We start from the raw sequence: 19,674 nt of genomic DNA, 5'->3' as shown, positions 1-19,674 counted from the left end.
CGCAGTCACCAGATCTCAACATTCTTGAGCTTTTGTGATCTGATTTGGAGAGAAGAGTGTGTGATCGCTGTCCACTACCATCGTCGTTACCTGAACTTGCCACTATTTTGCAGGAAGAATAGTACAAGAGTCCCGTGAAAACCACACAGGACCTGCACGTATCAATTCCAAACGACTGGAAGCTGTTTTGAATGCCATTTTTACTTTAAGACATCATCGGAGGGATCTATAACGATACAGTTATGATACACTTTTATTTTGATATTTATTATTCGTAGATTGTAAAACAGTTCACATCTCGCTTTTTATGTAAATAAGTGATTACTTACAGTTATTTGCGTTTTTAGTTGGTATCTGCGCATCCTCTCATCTGGTCGTCGCACTACCGGTCTATTCACGAAACGTAAGCATGTTTTTACGTTTCGAACATTTTTCTTCCCACTTTTCATTTTGTTTGCCCTATTGTCTATTCACGAAACGTAAGCATGTTTTTACGTTTCGAACATTTTTCTTCCCACTTTACATTTTGTTTGCCCTTGTGACAGAAGACTGATAGTGCATCTCAACACCAAGGGCAAACGAAATGAAAAGTGGGAAGAAAAATGTTGGAAACATGAAAACATGCTTATGCTTCGGTAACGACATGCTTATGTTTCGTAAATAGAGCGGCAGTGCCACCTCCAGCAGGTGACCAGATGAGAGGAAACGCAGATGCGAACGAAAAACACGAAGAACCGTAAGTAATCACTTATTTGCATAAAAAGCGAGAAGTGAACTATTTTACAACCTATGAATAATACATATCAAGACAAAAGTGTATCATAACTGTACCATCATAGATCCCACTGGTGATGCCTCAAAGTGAAAAAAGGAGAAACACATCAGGGAGAATAAAACACAGTGCAACAAGAGAAGGCGTATTTTATTTACAAAATATGCATTGATAAACGTTATTGAATCTGGTAGTGTGCTTTATAGCAAAACCGTACAGATCCGTAGTGTAAATCTTATCTCGGAGAGCACCAAAAAAATTCCGGCCCACTTCCCGACATAGTTTTCTGTTGGTCTTATGTAGATGCTGCTCTTTCGTGGGGAAGCGTGGGAATGGCCCACAAGCTATCAGCATCGGCAAGAACTGCGACAAGTTCGGCATCGTTGTACACGAGCTGGGCCACGTAGTCGGCTTCTGGCACGAACACACCCGCCCAGACCGCGACCACCACGTGCAGATCGTGCGCGAGAATATCATGACAGGTAAGCATTGCATTACTCATATTCTAATTAAAAATACTCTCTTACGTAGTAATAAAATTTGTTTTTCCACAATCAACCAGCCAATACATAAACATGTAATAATACCATGTGATTCGGGCAAATGTCTGGGAAAAATTAGCCGCTACGGCATAGCCTGGTGTCTGTAAAACTTAACATATTTTGACAAGTTCTCTTGTTTCTAGTTTGTAAGGTACACATGTTGTGCTGTGGAGGCGATCTTTATGGTTGCAGCTGAAGAATACACCTCGTACACCGCGATCGCACTGTATAAAATGTCTTTGCTCCCAGGTGGCCGGTTTCAGCAGCCTTACGCTGCCATCATACGATCTTGCGGAACATTTATGGCACTTTTACAAGTTCCATAAGATCAGATGATGGCAACATAAGATTGTTGAAACCTGTCGCAGCAATAAAATTATCTATACTGTAATTGCGGCATAGGAAGTGTGTTCTTCATTCCGAAGTTTCTAGCAATCAGTGCTTGGCCTATCTATTAACGCATTTCTACATGTTGCAACCTATAGATGAAACCTGGGCATTTACTGAAGTCTGTGTACTGTAATTTGTTCGTAATATACGATGGCTGCTGCATTAAATTATCTAGACGCAATGTATACCATGAAATTTGCGTTCCACAATCTTTATACAAACATACATAATTTAGTCAGCCACCGCATTATCTGTTTCTATGTGACGGTTAACCTCAGGAACTACTATAGGATTTTGGCACGGTTTTAACTAAGGATAGACTATTTCACGAGGAAGATTTGTGTGTATAATTGATAACTACAGTACTTCGTACAATCTAACTGAACTATGATGAATTATAGTGCTCCTTCGTGTTTCTCCTTCTACATGTCAAGACTAATCTCAGGGACTATTGTAGGGACTTTGAGATGGTTTCCAGTAACAGAGAGGTTGAGTGACGAGGAAGGTTTGCGAATACAATTTATTACCGCTACCACACAAGCTGTAAATTCAAATAAACCAACCCAAGGAATATATTTCTATTTTGATCGGCTTTGAGTATGTTGTAGTGTAGAGCAAATGAAGACATACATTTTTTTTATACGTGCCCATAAAGCAGTTAAGCTTGTGAAACATCCCCCTGTAAAATTCAAATAGAAGTTCTGGGATTTTAATTTACGTTACAACGGCGCACCCGTATGTGTCAGAAAAGTCAATTTTCCGAAATCCAGCTGGCCGGTGTGCCCGAGCGATTCTAGGCGCTTCAGTCCGGAACTACGCGACTGCTACGGTCGCAGGCTCGAATCCTGCCTCGGGTATGGCTAAATGGTTCAAATGGCTCTGAGCACTATGGGGCTCAACTTCTGAGGTCATCAGTTCCCTAGAACTTAGAACTACTTAAACCTAACTAATCTAAGGACATCACACACATCCATGCCCGACGCAGGATTCGAACCTGCGACCGTAGCGGTCGCGTGGTTCCAGACTATAGCGCCTAGAACCGCTCGGCCAACCCGGCTGGCGCCTCGGGCATGGATGTGTGTGATGTCCTTAGGTTAGTTATGTTTAAGTAGTTCTAAGTTCTAGGGGACTGATGACCTCAGATGTTAAGTCCCATAGTGCTTAAAGCCATTTGAACCATTTTTTCGAAATCCCATTCCAGTCAGCATTTTTTGACAAGGAAAGTTCTGTGCTTCCTCATTATTGTTCACATTTACTTTAATATTACGACAGTAATGTACAAACAATTTCAAATATAACATAATTAAATCTGAAAAGGTTACAACTTGGAAACAACAGAAAAACACACAAAATGTAAAAAGGAAACAAAAAATACAATACAAAGTATTTTAGAATTCATAAATACATATAGAATACATTTATCTGGGAAAGAATTATTAACCAATCCAATATAACAATTGGCACGGAGGCGGACATACGTATATCGGGCGGGCGTCTAGTGGTATAAAGATATTACTAGCTTATTCCTGAGAAATGCATACTTGGAATAACAATTACATATAATACAGGTTGGTGCTATTAGGCAAACGTCGAAACGAAAAGCAAAATAATTTGGAGGGGGCAGGATTTTGAAAAAACGACTTTTCTGACAAATAGGGAGTGCATCTTTGTAACGCACGTTAAAATCCATAGCACTTTTAAGTTTTTTACATCTGTATATTATTTTGCTCTACACTACAACAGATTAAAATGCGATCAAAAGCTAAGCTTATCCCTTGGGTAGATTTACTAGTTAGTGCTACTAGTGCGAAGCCAGGGCGGGTCGCTAGTCCAGTAATACACAGCAAGACAAAAATGAAGACGCACTTCGAAGCAGTTGTCCGAATGGGACGGAAATCGGCAGATGCGATGCACGTACATGTACACGCAAACATAATATTACAGTTTCAGAAAAAATTTATGATTTATTCAAGAACAATAATTTAATAAATTGAGCAGGTCAACAACGCGTTGCATCCCCTCTGGCCCTTATGCAAGCAGTTACTCGACTTGGCATTGATTGTTCGATGTCCTCCTCAGGGATATCTGCCAAATTCTGTACAACTGCTCCTTTAGATAGCCAAAATTCTGAGCTAATTGGAGAGCCCTGGCCACCATGCTCCAAACTTTCGCAACTGGAGAAAGATCCGGAGACATTGATCATCAAGATAAGATTTGGCAATTACGAAGACAAACAGTACAAACTGTCTCCGTGTGCGAGCAGTGATTATAATGCTGAAATGTAGTCCCAGAATGGCTTGCCATGAAAGGCAACAAAACGTGGCGTTGAACATCATAGATGTACCGCTGTGCTGCAAGGGTGCCACGGACGACAACCAAAGGGATCCTGCTATGAAATGAAATGGACTCCCCAGACCATCACTCCTGGATGTCGGGGCAAATGGCAGGCGACAGTCAGGTTGGTGTCCTACCGTTGTCTGGGGCGTCTCCAGACACATCTTCGCTAGTCATTGGGGCTCAGTTCGAAGCGGGACTTATCGCCGAAGACAGTTCTACTCCTGCCAGTGAGATTCCAGGCCGAAGACGTGCATGGAGACGCCCTGGATAGCAGTGGGATACCAGCCTAAATGTCGTCCGCCATACGGCCCGACAACAAGGAGTGGTGGTCTGAGGTCCCATTTCTTTTCATAGCAAGATCCCTTTGGTTGTCATCCGCGGCACCCTCATAGCACAGTGGTACATCGACGATATTCTACCCCCAGTTTTGTTCCCTTTGATGGCAAGCCATCTTGGGCTTACATTTCAGCAAGATAATGTCGTCCCGGACACGGCGACAGTTTCCACTGCTTGTCCTCGTGTTTGCCAAACCTTATCTCGGCGAGCAAATTTTTGAAATTTGTGGTAAGTTCTATGGGACCAAACTGCTGAGGTCATCGGTCCCTAGGCTTACACACTGTTAACTTGGTAGCGACACTACACATCTATTGTTCTGCAAAATGCTACACTGGGTAGACTATTCTCTGTCATTCTTGCTGTACGGCCCTTCCCAGTTCAAGCTTCTCTTCTTCAGCACTTCGCCGACGTTATGACTTTTGTACATCTGTCTTAATTCTTTGTCCTCCGCAGTATTTGGCAAAAATGTTTTACTTCGCATTTTATGTTAAACCAAATTTTGTTAGGTCGCTTTCTGTTTCCTGTAATTTTGGTTGGTTGATTGGTTGGTTGATTCGAGGGAGGGGTTCGAACAGCGAGATCGTCGGTCCCTTCGGGTTAGGAAAGGATGGGAAAGGAAGTCGACCGTGCCCTTTCATAGGAAACATCCCGGCATTTACCTGAAACGATTTAGGGAAATCACGGAAAACCTAAATCTGGATGGCCGGACGCGAGTTTGAGCCGTCGTCCTCCCCGAAAGCGAATCCAGTGTGCTAACCACGGCTCCACCTCACTCTGTAATTTTGTTACTTTAGATTCCTTTTTTAAGGCTTTCTTTTATGTTTTCTCTTCGCCAGATTTCCTATGTTGTATTTAGCTATTTCCATTCTATTTCTAGTTAGTTTTCCTATAAAAAAGTTACTGAAAGCATTTATAGTGTTGAGTGGATCAAATTACAAGTTTCTCTGCAAATTTTCGGAAAGAAAGCTGTCCATGCTTTCTGCCAATACCAAACCTGACACGGTTCGTAAGCTCACATATAGGGTCGGCAATCTACAGGAAAAGGAGTAAAGCAATGCAGAAAGGGAAAGATCTTTCATTAGTGGAAGTCATGTTTACACACTAATGAGCTGAAACATTTTCATCACTGTCTACCGCGAGGTTGTATAGCCCTGGTAGTGCTGAGGGCTCATGACGCGATAAAAGAAGTATATGACGGAACAGAAACGAGTGGAGAATCATTATAGTGGCAATACGTGAAGCAAATGCGGAAATCCGTCGACTTAAGTGATTTTCATAAAAGACAAATTGTTGTGGCCCAGTGCCTGGGAGCGAGAATCTCGGAAATGGCAAAACTGGCCGGTCGTTCGCGTGCTACTGTCGTGAGCAGCTATGGAGAGTGGTTGAAGAACTCTGAAACCACGAGCAGGCGACAAGGAGTTGGACGTCCATACCTCATCAAAGAAAATAGGGATCAGAGGCTTTCCCGCTCTCTAAAGCAGGATAAGCGGCAATCTGCGGCAGTTCTGACGACAGAGTACAGTGCTGGCCCAGGCACAAGTGTTTTGCTGCGCGCCGTTCAGCGTACAACGCAGCAGAGGACCCCTACGATTTCCCACGTTGATCCAACAACATCGCCAATTATGATTACAGTGCCCATGACATCGTCGAGATTGGGCAACGGATCAATGGAATCATGTCGCCTGGTCGGGTAAATCGTATTTGTTGTTAAACCAGGTTACTGGTCGTGTTCAGATACGCTGTCATCCGAAACATGCAGCGAGCTACGGACTTACGTCGGTGGGAGCAGTATTATGTAATGGGGTACCTTCACGTGGGCTTCCACAGGACCTGCGGTAGTAATCGAAGCCATCATGACAGCTGTGGACTACGTGAACTTTACTAGGGGCCACCTGTAACACCTTAAGCTTGATGTCTTCCTCAGCAGCGATGGCATCCTCCATCAGGATAACTGCCAGTGTCACAACGCCAGGATCGTGCTGCAATGGTGTGAGTAGCATGATAATAAACTCACATTGATGTTTTGGCCCTCAAATTCGGCTTATCTGAATCCGATGAAACCTAGCTGAGACGCTATCGGGCGCTAACTTCGCGCTCACAAACAAACCGGCCGTGAATTGCGGCAAGGGTGGGCTATCTTCTGGCACTGGACAAAATGTCCATTTAGCAGCTTGGTTTTCGACTATTATACTTTGTTGCCTTTATATTTATTTAGATAGGCGAACATGAGAGTAATGCCCTTTCGCTGGATCTCTTCCACTATTCTAATAAATACACTGGTGTTCAAAACATAAGGACGACGGTAATTTTCACATTATGAGTCACTGCCAAGTGCCATAGCTTTATGGAACTTCGATCGGTCATAGAAAGTATTGCTACAATATAGCATAGAAGGTAACGCAATGAGACGAACGGAAATGGCAAATACGACAATTACACATTTCACCCCCATCCGTAATAGTCCCCTGGACATTAAGAAAGGCTGGGTATTGTTCGTAATAGGTGTGTGATCACCATGCACATCACTGCACGCTCTGTAACGTGCTCCCATGCTGGCCACAAGGTTGGTAAGAAGTTCTTGCGTTAGGCGTTCCATTCCACCACCAGCGCGGTTGACAACACTGCTAGATTGTCGTTGGTGTATGTGGTCGTGGTGCAGTACGTCTCCCCAACGCATCGCACACGTCTTCGATGGTATTTAAGTCGGGGGAACGGGCAGGCTAGCCCATTCGCCGAATATCCTTTCATTCCAAGAGCTCCTTCAACTGGACTGTTATATACGGCCGCGCATTGTCATCCATAAAAATGAGGTTGTGGTCGAATGCACCCTGGATAGAGGAGAGTACAGTGTTCCAATAACGTTGACCCGTGAAGGTACCGCGTTCAAAGATTTGGAGGCCAGTACGCCCATGCAACATTATGGCTCCCCGCACCATAGCAGCTGGACCACCAAAACGACATGTTCAACAATACTGGACATACCCTAATATGGCGAGAGGTGGGAAGATGTAAATCACCGAGGAACATTGTCGAATATGACCGTTTTGGTGGAGCACATGTTATTATGTGGGGAGGCATAGTGTTGCATGGGTGTACTGGCCTCAAAATCTTTGAACATGGCACACTCACCGCTGAACGTTATTGTGACACTGTACTCCTTCCTCGCTAGCGTCTTTTCAGGGGTGCATTCGGCTCTGACTTCGTTTTTGTGGATAACAATGAGCGACCACATCGCACAGCCCGGGTGGAGGAGTTCTTGAAGCGAGACGATAATCGGCGAATGGACTGGCTTGTCCGATCGCCCAACTTAAAGCCTATCGAGCACGTATGGTATACCTTTCGGAAACGTGTTGTAGCACGTCCGTGTGCACCACCGACCATTCAGCAGTTCTCAGCCGCGCTGGTGGAAGAATGGGAGGCCCTACCACAAGAACTCCTTTCTACCCTTGTCGCCAGAATGAGGGCACGTCGTAGATCGTACATTGCTGTCTGTGGTGATCACGCACCCTATTAAGACCCATGTCCGGCCTTTTGTATTGTTCAGCGGACCATCATGATCGCGATAACTTCAGTGTAATTCGTGTCTTTGAGAGAAAGTGTCATTTCTGTTCGTCTCATTCCTTTCAGTCACCTTGGAATGCAATTGTAGTTATAGCCGTTATATAACTGGATGACGTTTTGAAAACTTATAACCGAAAGACTAGAAAAATCTGCAAAGCTTAATCTGTCTAAGAAACGAGCGAGGTACCACAGTTTCATTTTGATCAGTTCCTTATATTTTGATCTATTTGATTTTCGAGGAGCTGAAAAACATGTCCAAAAAGTATAGAACACTAGAGTACTCCAATTTGTAGAAAATCTTTCTAGTGACACCCTATCAGATCTTATCGGCGGGAGTATTAAATTGTAATATAGTCTTCTGTATGCACTGCAGCATTCGCCACTACTGAAAACAATGAAAAGCAGGTTCACCCTATTGCGTATTATCATCGCTCAGAATGTTATTTTAAACGTCCCTGAACTGTTCTAACTTAACTACTTAGATGACTCACCCCGTGTAAAAATGTTTCACTGAGTAAGGTTTGCCATGGCTTAAGCAAATACCTTACTTCAGAATCGTCCCCATAAGCTGTTCGTTTTTTGCACTGCTTTATCTCATGTAATTGCAGGTTGGTCTCTGCAAACAAATCAACCACTCTTATGCTATTCTAATAAATATCAAGCGGTATTTTTATTTCAGTGATCTCACACATCTCTCAGGTTTGTTGTGACACAGGCACATTCTTTAGTTAAGATTAGCTTGACTGGTTCGTATTTCACATTATCTATGAGGTTTGACAACGAAAGCCCGAAGAAACATGGCGACAAAAATCATCCAGACATAATTTGGCTGGCCTCTCTGTGTACCTAACGAGTGCTAATATGTCGTAGAATGAAATGGATGCGATGCGCTGGCCCAGCCTTTCGTTGGCCACGCATGCGCTCTTCATACACACGCAGGGGCTCCAGTGGCGCCGACCCGCACTGAGAGGATCCATCGCTCCTGCTTAACCTACTTCGGAGTGGTTGACGATATCTTATGAGGCAATCAAGGCGTTTACTCCGATATCAGAATTGACTGCCTGCGCCCGCTATCACGTAGCATTAGTCCAAGTGTAGCTCGGAGCCCCATGGCTCACAGCGGTTTCCCGTAAATTCTCACAGTGCCTGTGCCTGAGCTGTTTTACTTTTATTCTTCCATACGTTTCATTACAAATATTTAAGGGACTATTCTATTTATATTGTTAGTAACAAACTTTAGGAAAAAACTGTAGGTTTTTTATTGCAATACGTTCTTGATGTCACTGATATAAAGTGCCCAGCACTGCAATTTGTTTGTGTTGAATGGTAATGTTTATAGGCGAAAGCAGTTCATTTCAGTTTTTGCTAGTAGAATTTCTCCACGTCATTTACCTATTTTAAACTTATCACTGTACTTTTCAAAGTTGCAATTGTAGCTGACTATTAATTGGCTCGTACAGACTCTGCAATGCGATTTACTTTTCTATTTCTATTGATACATCTCTTTGCCTAGTCATGGCAGATGTCGTTCCACAGTACGTACTATTTGTAAGTACGTTAATTTCTCTTACCTGATGATATTAAACGTAGTAGATTTAGTATCTGCAATGCGATTTACTTTTCTATTTCTATTGATACATTTCTTTGCCTAGTCATGGCAGATGTCGTTCCACAGTACGTACTATTTGAAAGGACGTTAATTTCTCTTACCTGGTGATATTAAACGTAGTAGATTTAGTATTTCCATGTGCATCACTGCTTTTGCATATTAGACTTTTATTCAGGGGTAATCGTTTTTCGTTATTTTGGTCTTTATTTGGAAGACTGATTTGATGCTACTCTCCACGCTGACTATCCCGTACAAGCCTTTGTATCTCTGCCTGACTACTACAACCTACATACATATGAACCTACTTTCAGTAATTAATTTTAGGTCTTCTTCTACAATTTTAACCGCCCCCCCCCCTCCCCCTCACAGTTCCCTTCACTGCCAAATTAAGTATTCCTTGATATCTCGATATGTGTCATATCAACCTTCCCTTCTTTTAGTCAGGTTGTTCCATAAATTTCTTTACTCCACAGCTCGATTCATTACCTCCGCACTACTGATCGGTCCACCAATCTCATCTTCAGCATTCTTCTATAGAACCACATTTCAAAACCTTCTATTCCCTTCTTGTCTGAACTGTTTACCGTCCATGTGACACTTTCGTAGAAGGCTTCACTCCAGACCTACCTCCAGAAAAGACTTCCTAATATGATCTGATAGGGTGTCACTAGAAAGATTTTCTACAAATTGGAGTACACTTGTTTTCTATACTTGTTGGACATGTTTTTCAGCTCCTCGAAAATCAAATAGAGCTAAATACACTCCTGGAAATGGAAAAAAAGAACACATTGACACCGGTGTGTCAGACCCACCATACTTGCTCCGGACACTGCGAGAGGGCTGTACAAGCAATGATCACACGCACGGCACAGCGGACACACCAGGAACCGCGGTGTTGGCCGTCGAATGGCGCTAGCTGCGCAGCATTTGTACACCGCCGCCGTCAGTGTCAGCCAGTTTGCCGTGGCATACGGAGCTCCATCGCAGTCTTTAACACTGGTAGCATGCCGCGACAGCGTGGACGTGAACCGTATGTGCAGTTGACGGACTTTGAGCGAGGGCGTACAGTGGGCATGCGGGAGGCCGGGTGGACGCTTGCCGAATTGCTCAACACGTGGGGCGTGAGGTCTCCACAGTACATCGATGTTGTCGCCAGTGGTCGGCGGAAGGTGCACGTACCCGTCGACCTGGGACCGGACCGCAGCGACGCACGGATGCACGCCAAGACCGTAGGATCCTATGCAGTGCCGTAGGGGACCGCACCGCCACTACCCAGCAAATTAGGGACACTGTTGCTCCTGGGGTATCGGCGAGGACCATTCGCAACCGTCTCCATGAAGCTGGGCTACGGTCCCGCACACCGTTAGGCCGTCTTCCGCTCACGCCCCAACATCGTGCAGCCCGCCTCCAGTGGTGTCGCGACAGGCGTGAATGGAGGGACGAATGGAGACGTGTCGTCTTCAGCGATGAGAGTCGCTTCTGCCTTGGTGCCAATGATGGTCGTATGCGTGTTTGGCGCCGTGCAGGTGAGCGCCACAATCAGGACTGCATACGACCGAGGCACACAGGGCCAACACCCGGCATCATGGTGTGGGGAGCGATCTCCTACACTGGCCGTACACCACTGGTGATCGTCAAGGGGACACTGAATAGTGCACGGTACATCCAAACCGTCATCGAACCCATCGTTCTACCATTCCTAGACCGGCAAGGGAACTTGCTGTTCCAACAGGACAATGCACGTCCGCATGTATCCCGTGCCACCCAACGTGCTCTAGAAGGTGTAAGTCAACTACCCTGGCCAGCAAGATCTCCGGATCTGTCCCCCATTGAGCATGTTTGGGACTGGATGAAGCGTCGTCTCACGCGGTCTGCACGTCCAGCACGAACGCTGGTCCAACTGAGGCGCCAGGTGGAAATGGCATGGCAAGCCGTTCCACAGGACTACATCCAGCATCTCTACGATCGTCTCCATGGGAGAATAGCAGCCTGCATTGCTGCGAAAGGTGTACTAGTGCCGACATTGTGCATGCTCTGTTGCCTGTGTCTATGTGCCTGTGGTTCTGTCAGTGTGATCATGTGATGTATCTGACCCCAGGAATGTGTCAATAAAGTGTCCCCTTCCTGGGACAATGAATTCACGGTGTTCTTATTTCAATTTCCAGGAGTGTATAAGGAACTGATCAAAATGGATTATTCGATATTAACAGATCACCTTTCTTCAGAACTTTTTTTTATATTGGCCGTGTGCATTTTAAATCCTCTCTACTTCGGTCTTCATCAGTTACTTCGCTAGTCAAATAGCAAAATTCATCCACTACTTTTATTGTCTCATTTCCTAATCTAACTCCTTCAGCATCATCTAATTTAATTCGGCTATATTCCACCACCTTTGTTGTGTTTTTGTCGAATTTAAACTCACAATCCCTTTTCAAGACACTTTTCATTCCGTTCAATTGAGCTTTCAAATCCTTGGTCGCTTCTTACTTAATTACAATGTCATCAGCAAACGTTAATGTTTTTATGTGGATCAGATTAAGCTTATCCGCTACTGATGTTTGGAATCCGTAACTGTGTCTTCTTGCTAATTTTTAAATACCTTTCCTAATCTCTTTTAAGTACATGCTGTAGATAACGTTTCGCTCTCTGTATATTATACATGATTATTTCATGCAGTATATTCCAGTCAACATTGTCAAAAGCTTTGTCTAAATTTACCAGTGATATAAACGCAGATTAATCTTCCTTTAGTCTATCTTCTAAGATAAATCATAGGGTCAGTATTGCTTTGTTTGTGTCTACATTTCTCCGGAACGTGAACTGATCTTTGTCGAAGTCAGGTTCTATTAGTTCTTTTTTCGAATTCTTCTATAAATGATTCGTGTTATCATTTTGCATCCATTACTTATTAAATTGATGGTTCGGTAATATTCACAACTCTTTTCTTTGGAATTGGAATTATTACGAAGGTCGTCTTGAAAAGAAAGAACGTTTTGGCGTAACCAAACAAAGACGAAAGACATCAACGCAAAACTTTATTTACAAAGTTACAGCACCTTACTCTATTTTTCAATATAGTCGCCACAGCTATCAAGGCACTTATTGTAATGTGAGGACAATTTCTTCATTCGCATGTTGTACTCTTCTACAGCCAAATATTTGAGTGGGGATGCCGCTGCTCATATCTGGTGGTCATCCTTTACAACCGAAAAATTCCTTCAAGTTAGGAATTAAGTTATAATCATTTGGTACCATGTCAGGACTGTAAGGAGGATGTCCAAAAATTCCCGACTCAAGACGGTGAAGTTCATGCTGTTTTCAAGTTGATATATGAGGCCGCACATTGTAATGAATGAAAAACACTTTAACTGACAACATTCCATGTCTCTTAGAGTAGAATACGTGGAATATCGTTGGCAAAGTAAGAACTTCAGCGTGGTAAGTGGGATATTTCTGGACATCCTGCTTACAGCCCTGATTTGGCACGAAGTGTATATCACTTATTCCCTAACCTGAAGGAATATTTGGATAGAAAGCTGGTCTCAAATGATGAAGACCTCAAACAAGCAGTGACATCCGGACTCAAATCTTTGGCGGTAGAGGAGTACGACATGGGAATGGAAAATATGGTCTCACGTTACAATAAATGCCTTGACAGCTACGGAGATTACATTGAAAAATAGAGTAAGGTCCTGTAAATTTGTAAATAAAGATTTCTGTTGGTATCTTTCGTGTTTATTTAGTTATGCCACCCTAGTACATTCATACTGAAGTCGGACAGTATTTAACCGGTCTCATACGTCTTGCATATCAGGTGTAATAATTTTTATCGTGATATGTTCTTTCAAAGACCGCTATAATTCTCAAATTCTCTTCGCTGTATCGTACAGTATCTCTCCTCTCATCCTCATCTACCATAGATATGTATGCTTCTACAACATTGTATTTCTCCTCTGGCCATTCCTGCTTTTGTCATTTTGCACTTCCTGTTAATTACATTTCTTTACATATGTATCCCGTTCTGCGTATTTCACGTTATACATTTTGTATTTTCTCCTTCGTCTATTTATTTAAATATCTCATGTGCTGTCTAAGGATTTCTACTATGCCTTTTCCGTTTTGCCTGTTTGATCCTCTACTGGCGTCGCTATTTCATATCTCAAAGCTACCCATTGCTTATCTATTGTATTCCTTTGCCCTGTTTCAGTCAATCGTTGCCTCACACTCCCTTTGAAACTCTCCACAACCTCTAGTTACTTTAACTTATCCAGATCACATACTGTTATTTTCCCAGTTTTCTTTAGTTAATGCCCAATAAATTACTCTCAGAGTCTACACCGGCTTCTTGAAATATTTTGTAGGCAAAAACCTGGTTTCAAAATATTAGTCTTACCATTATTTGTACTCTGCACTGATGACACCACTTGGTGTGCTCCATTGCCATATCAACAATTCCTTGATTTTCGTAAACTCAACATTTTCTTCTTTTTGATGTGTGTATATCTAGTTACTTTTAAGCCAGTTTCTCAATTCGAATTTTGCAGGAATCGTTGCAATGAAATACATTTTCATGTCAAAAAACGCGTAGTTCCTATATTGAAATTTTCGCTTATGACCTATCGCAATCACTGTTGAACTGAATCCTTTCCAGTGGCTCGGTTCTGCCTACAATCGCAGAACTGAAATAGTCAAGAGCGAATCACAATTTAATTCAACCGATAACGGAAGCACTTTTGTTATGAGCCAGTTGCCAAGCTGAATGATCGTTAACGGCTATTGTACGAGAAATTCTGTCGAAAAGTCTCATTAACGGCGTATCGAGGCTTCCACATCTCTAGTTTTAAAGAAAGAACGGATTATATCATTTTATCCTTTTCACTGCACAAGATAACATTAGAGGTTCACGAAATTCTAAAACAATATCCTTACGTCCTTTTGAAAAGTGCTCTCTGGTGTTGTTCTCGTATATTTTACTTTACAAAACGACGACCTTCAATCACTTTATGCTGTTTGTATTTGATAAGCTCAGATCAGAAATCCAAGAAATAATAAAAATATACTAGCGATAAGGTCTATCAAAATATCTACTGCTGACATTTCTGCTTCAGTGATTACCTACTGATGAGCGAATTTCAGTTTTTCATTGAAGTTCTTCGTTAAAGTCAGGCTTTAGTTCGTATTCCACTCGTTGTTGAAACAGTCAATATCTGCTACCTCTTCAGTGGAACCAATTTCTGACTGTCTGATCTGTTGAGAGGCACCAACGCCAAGATAGGTAACTCAGCAGTAGAGCACTAAGTTTGTACTATTGGAGGAATAAGATTCGAAACTATTGTTACGCATCTGTCAGAAAAATAAAACTTTCAAAAATTTGGGGAAACATGCATTTGATTTGGCACGTTTACTCTGTTATCTTATGCCTAATTTGCACAATGTGTGAATCAGAACTGGTCAGATCGTAAGTCTATGTTACAGATCCATTCAAGATAAGCTGCCAGACTGTAATGAGGTAAACTGAACGCTTTCAAATGCCACTAGACATTTCCCTTGCATCAACAGACAATAGATGTGTGTCAATGAACACGAACAAGGAAACAAATCAGTACCACCTGATCTTCTATAGACACAACAGCAGTCAGAATGAAGTCTTATAGCCATTCTGAATCTATTACCTAAAAGAGATTCTTCTCGTCTTCATTTTGGTAAGGCCCAATTGAGTGTGATTACTATTGTCTTCCTCAGATATATGGATAAAATGTCAGATGTGTAAGAGTATTTCAGGCGTGTCTCTCAAGAAAATATGAGCGGTGGCTCTGGCTCTGAGCACTATGGGACTCAACTGCTGAGGTCATTAGTCCCCTAGAACTTAGAACTAGTTAAACCTAACTAACCTAAGGACATCACAAACATCCATGCCCGAGGCAGGATTCGAACCTGCGACCGTAGCGGTCTTGCGGTTCCAGACTGCAGCGCCGTTAACCGCACGGCCACTTCGGCCGGCATATGAGCGGTATTCTATTGTTCGCGGAGCAATATTTCAGCAAGATAATGCCCGCCCGCACACGGCGAGAGTTTTTTACTGCTTCCAACAAGTCTGTCAATTAATTCCAAGCAGAATAACTGCTTGCTTAAGGGTCTGAGGTGGACCAACGCATTATTGACTTGCTCAGTTTCTACTGAACCCAGTTCCTCCGAAACTGTAATCATTTGTTTGTCTTACATGTATATCAGATCTACCGATTTCCGTCCCATTCGGACGATTCCTTCGTGGTGCATGGTTTTTTTTTTTTTTTACCTTAGAGTGCATTTAGGCTCACACTGTAATTAGGCTGTGATGAGCAGCCTTGAAACATAAGCAGCAGTCGATCGACAACGGCCTCCTCATATTCATAAGTGTGGCCGCCGTTTCTACTTTTTTTATTTTTGCTACACCACTCTCTATTGAAGATACCATAAAAAGTTACTAACATTGTTTTTAAATCAAATGCTAAACTACACTAAAGAGCCAAAGAAACTGGTACACCTGCCTAATATCGTCTAGCGCCCCGGCGCGCACGCAGGAGTGCTGCAGCACTACGTGGCATGGACTCGACGTATGTCTGAAGTAGTGCTGGAGGGAACTGACACCATGAATCCTGCAGGGCCGTCCATAAATCCATGAGTGCGATATGGTGAAGATCTCTTCTGAATAGCACGTTGCAACGCATCCTAGATATGCCCAATAATGTTCACGTCTGGGGAGTGTGGTGGCCAGCGGAATTGGTTAAATTCAGAAGAGTGTACCTGCAGCAACTCTGTAGCAATTCTGGACGTGTGGGGTGTCGTATTGTCCTGCTGGAACTGCCCAAGTCCGTCTGAATACACAATGGACATGAATGGATGCAGGTGATACAGGCGTTGCAGACCGCAGCGCCGTATTGTGCCTGTTTACATATCCCTGTATTTAAATACGCAAGCCTATACCAGTTTCCTTGGCGCTTCAGTGTATATGGCATAATTTTTATTCCATTTAAACTGGAATTTCTCACAAAAATATGAAAAAGATGAAAATTGCCATTAAATTAGAGTTCTAAAAAATACTGCATGAATATCACCTCAAACTATACAATGTTACCGGCATTTAGAATTTCATTTGAGAATTTTACTTTGAATACTTTCTGAGTTCCGAGTCTCCGAATATGGAGATTTTTAGTAAATTAAGGTAGCTTTGGCCCTGAAAAAATCCGGAAGCATGTGTTTATCACAGCTATTTTAGATGACGGAAAATGGAACCCCCACAAAAAATTCAAGGTTTCCTGCTGTCCAAAATGAAATGGAGTTGCCCACAATGTGAATGAGGTTTAGCCTGCTAAAAAAGAGAATCTGATCATTTTAAAAAATAACAAACGCCAAGAAATGCCAGTAAGAGTAAAGCAGCTTTCCAACAAGTATCACTCAGAATAATTGTTCCAAATGTTTCATTGTTTTGGTACGGCAGTTTTGCTCAAAGAATACTTCGTGTAGGATCATTTATCGTCTTAAATTATCATGAAGTTAACGCTGAATTCTTATTACCTGATACAGTTTGTTGTTGTTGTTGTTGTGGTCTTCAGTCCTGAGACTGGTTTGATGCAGCTCTCCATGCTACTCTATCCTGTGCAAGCTTCTTCATCTCCCAGTACCTACTGCAACCTACATCCTTCTGAATCTGCTTAGTGTATTCATCTCTTGGTCTCCCTCTACGATTTTTACCCTCCACGCTGCCCTCCAATGCTAAATTTGTGATCCCTCGATGCCTCAAAACATGTCCTACCAACCGATCCCTTCTTCTAGTCAAGTTGTGCCACAAACTTCTCTTCTTCCCAATCCTATTCAATACCTCCTCATTAGTTACGTGATCTACCCACCTTATCTTCAGCATTCTTCTGTAGCACCACATTTCGAAAGCTTCTATTCTCGTCTTGTCCAAACTAGTTATCGTCCATCTTTCACTTCCACACATGGCTACACTCCATACAAATACTTTCAGAAACGACTTCCTGACACTTAAATCTATACTCGATGTTAACAAATTTCTCTTCTTGAGAAACGCTTTCCTTGCCATTGCCAGTCTACATTTTATATCCTCTCTACTTCGACCATCATCGGTTATTTTACTCCCTAAATAGCAAAACTCCTTTACTACTTTAAGTGTCTCATTTCATAATCTACTTCCCTCAGCATCACCCGACTTAATTTGACTACATTCCATTATCCGCGTTTTGCTTTTGTTGATTTTCATCTTATATCCTCCTTTGAAGACACTGTCCATTCCGTTCAACTGCTCTTCCAAGTCCTTTGCTGTCTCTGACAGAATTACAATGTCATCGGCGAACCTCAATGTTTTTACTTCTTCTCCATGAATTGTAATACCTACTCCGAATTTTTCTTTTGTTTCCTTTATTGCTTGCTCAATATACAGATTGAATAACATCGGGGAGAGGCTACAACCCTGTCTCACTCCTTTCCCAACCACTGCTTCCCTTTCATGCCCCTCCACTCTTATAACTGCCATCTGGTTTCTGTACAAATTGTAAATAGCCTTTCGCTCCCTGTATTTTACCCCTGCCACCTTCAGAGTTTGAAAGAGAGTATTCCAGTTAACATTGTCAAAAGCTTTCTCTAAGTCTACAAATGCTAGAAACGTAGGTTTGCCTTTTCTTAATCTTTCTTCTAAGATAAGTCGTAAGGTCAGTATTGCCTCACGTGTTCCAACATATCTACGGAATCCAAACTGATCTTCCCCGAGGTCGGCTTCTATCAGTTTTTCCATTCGTCTGTAAAGAACTCGCGTTAGTATTTTGCAGCTGTGACTTATTAAACTGATAGTTCGGTAATTTTCACATCTGTCAACACCTACTTTCTTTGGGATTGGAATTATTATATTCTTCTTGTTCTTGAAGTCTGAGGGTATTTCGCCTGTCTCATACATCGTGCTCACCAGATGGTAGAGTTTTGTCATGACTGGCTCTCCCAAGGCCATCAGTAGTTCTAATGGAATGTTGTCTGCTCCCGGGTCCTTGTTTCGACTCAGGTCTTTCAGTGCTCTGTTAAACTCTTCACGCAGTATCTTATCTCCCATTTCGTCTTCATCTACATCCTCTTCCATTTCCATAATATTGTCCTCAAGTACATCGCCCTTGTATAAACCCTCTATATACTCCTTCCACCTTTCTGCCTTCCCATCTTTGCTTAGAACTGGGTTGCCATCTGAGCTCTTGATATTCATACTAGTGGTTCTCTTCTCTCCAAAGGTCTCTTTAATTTTTCTGTATGCAGTATCTATCTTAGCCCTAGTGAGACAAGCCTCTACATCCTTACATTTGTCCTCTAGCCATCCCTGCTTAGCCATTTTGCACTTCCTGTCGATAACATTTTTGAGACGTTTGTATTCCTTTTTGCCTGCTTCATTTACTGCATTTTTTTATTTTCTCCTTTCATCAATTAAATTCAATATTTCTTCTGTTACCCAAGGATTTCTATCAGCCCTCGTTTTTTTACCTACTTGATCGTCTGCTACCTTCACTACTTCATCCCTCAGAGATACCCATTCTTCTTCTACTGTATTTCTTTCCCCCATTCCTGTCAATTGTTCCCTTATGCTCTCCCTGAAACTCTCTACAACCTCTGGTTCTTTCAGTTTATCCAGGTCCCATCTCCTTAAATTCCCACCTTTTTGCAGTTTCAATCTGCAGTTCATAACCAATAGATTGTGGTCAGAAGCCACATCTGCCCCAGGAAATGTCTTACAATTTAAAACCTGGTTCCTAAATCTCTGTCTTACCATTATATAATCTATCTGATACCTTTTAGTATCTCCAGGATTCTTCCAGGTATACAACCTTCTTTTATGATTCTTGAACCAAGTGTTAGCTATGATTAAGTTATACTCTGTGCAAAATTCTACAAGGCGGCTTCCTCTCTCATTCCTTCCCCCCAATCCATATTCACCTACTATGTTTCCTTCTCTTCCTTTTCCTACTGACGAATTCCACTCACCCATGACTATTAAATTTTCGTCTCCCTTCACTACCTGAATAATTTCTTTTATCTCGTCATACATTTCATCTATTTCTTCATCATCTGCAGAGCTAGTTGGCATATAAACT

The 19,674-nt window shown here is 42.4% G+C and overlaps 1 protein-coding gene across 2 annotated transcripts in view; it reads left to right on the top strand.

Annotated features, from left to right (window-relative positions):
* The window catches only part of LOC126248459 (tolloid-like protein 1), a 600,069-nt gene that overhangs the window by 322,995 nt on the left and 257,400 nt on the right, over positions 1-19,674 (top strand). For both annotated transcript variants that reach the window (XM_049949462.1, XM_049949461.1), the window contains exon 4: positions 1,076-1,254. In XM_049949462.1, the coding sequence (XP_049805419.1) occupies positions 1,076-1,254 (179 nt within the window). The remainder of the gene's footprint in view (positions 1-1,075; positions 1,255-19,674) is intronic.

The sequence above is a fragment of the Schistocerca nitens genome, chromosome 3, assembly GCF_023898315.1.
Source record: "Schistocerca nitens isolate TAMUIC-IGC-003100 chromosome 3, iqSchNite1.1, whole genome shotgun sequence".
Classification (NCBI taxonomy): Eukaryota; Metazoa; Arthropoda; class Insecta; order Orthoptera; family Acrididae; genus Schistocerca; species Schistocerca nitens.
This window is presented reverse-complemented; position numbering and strand designations above follow the sequence as displayed.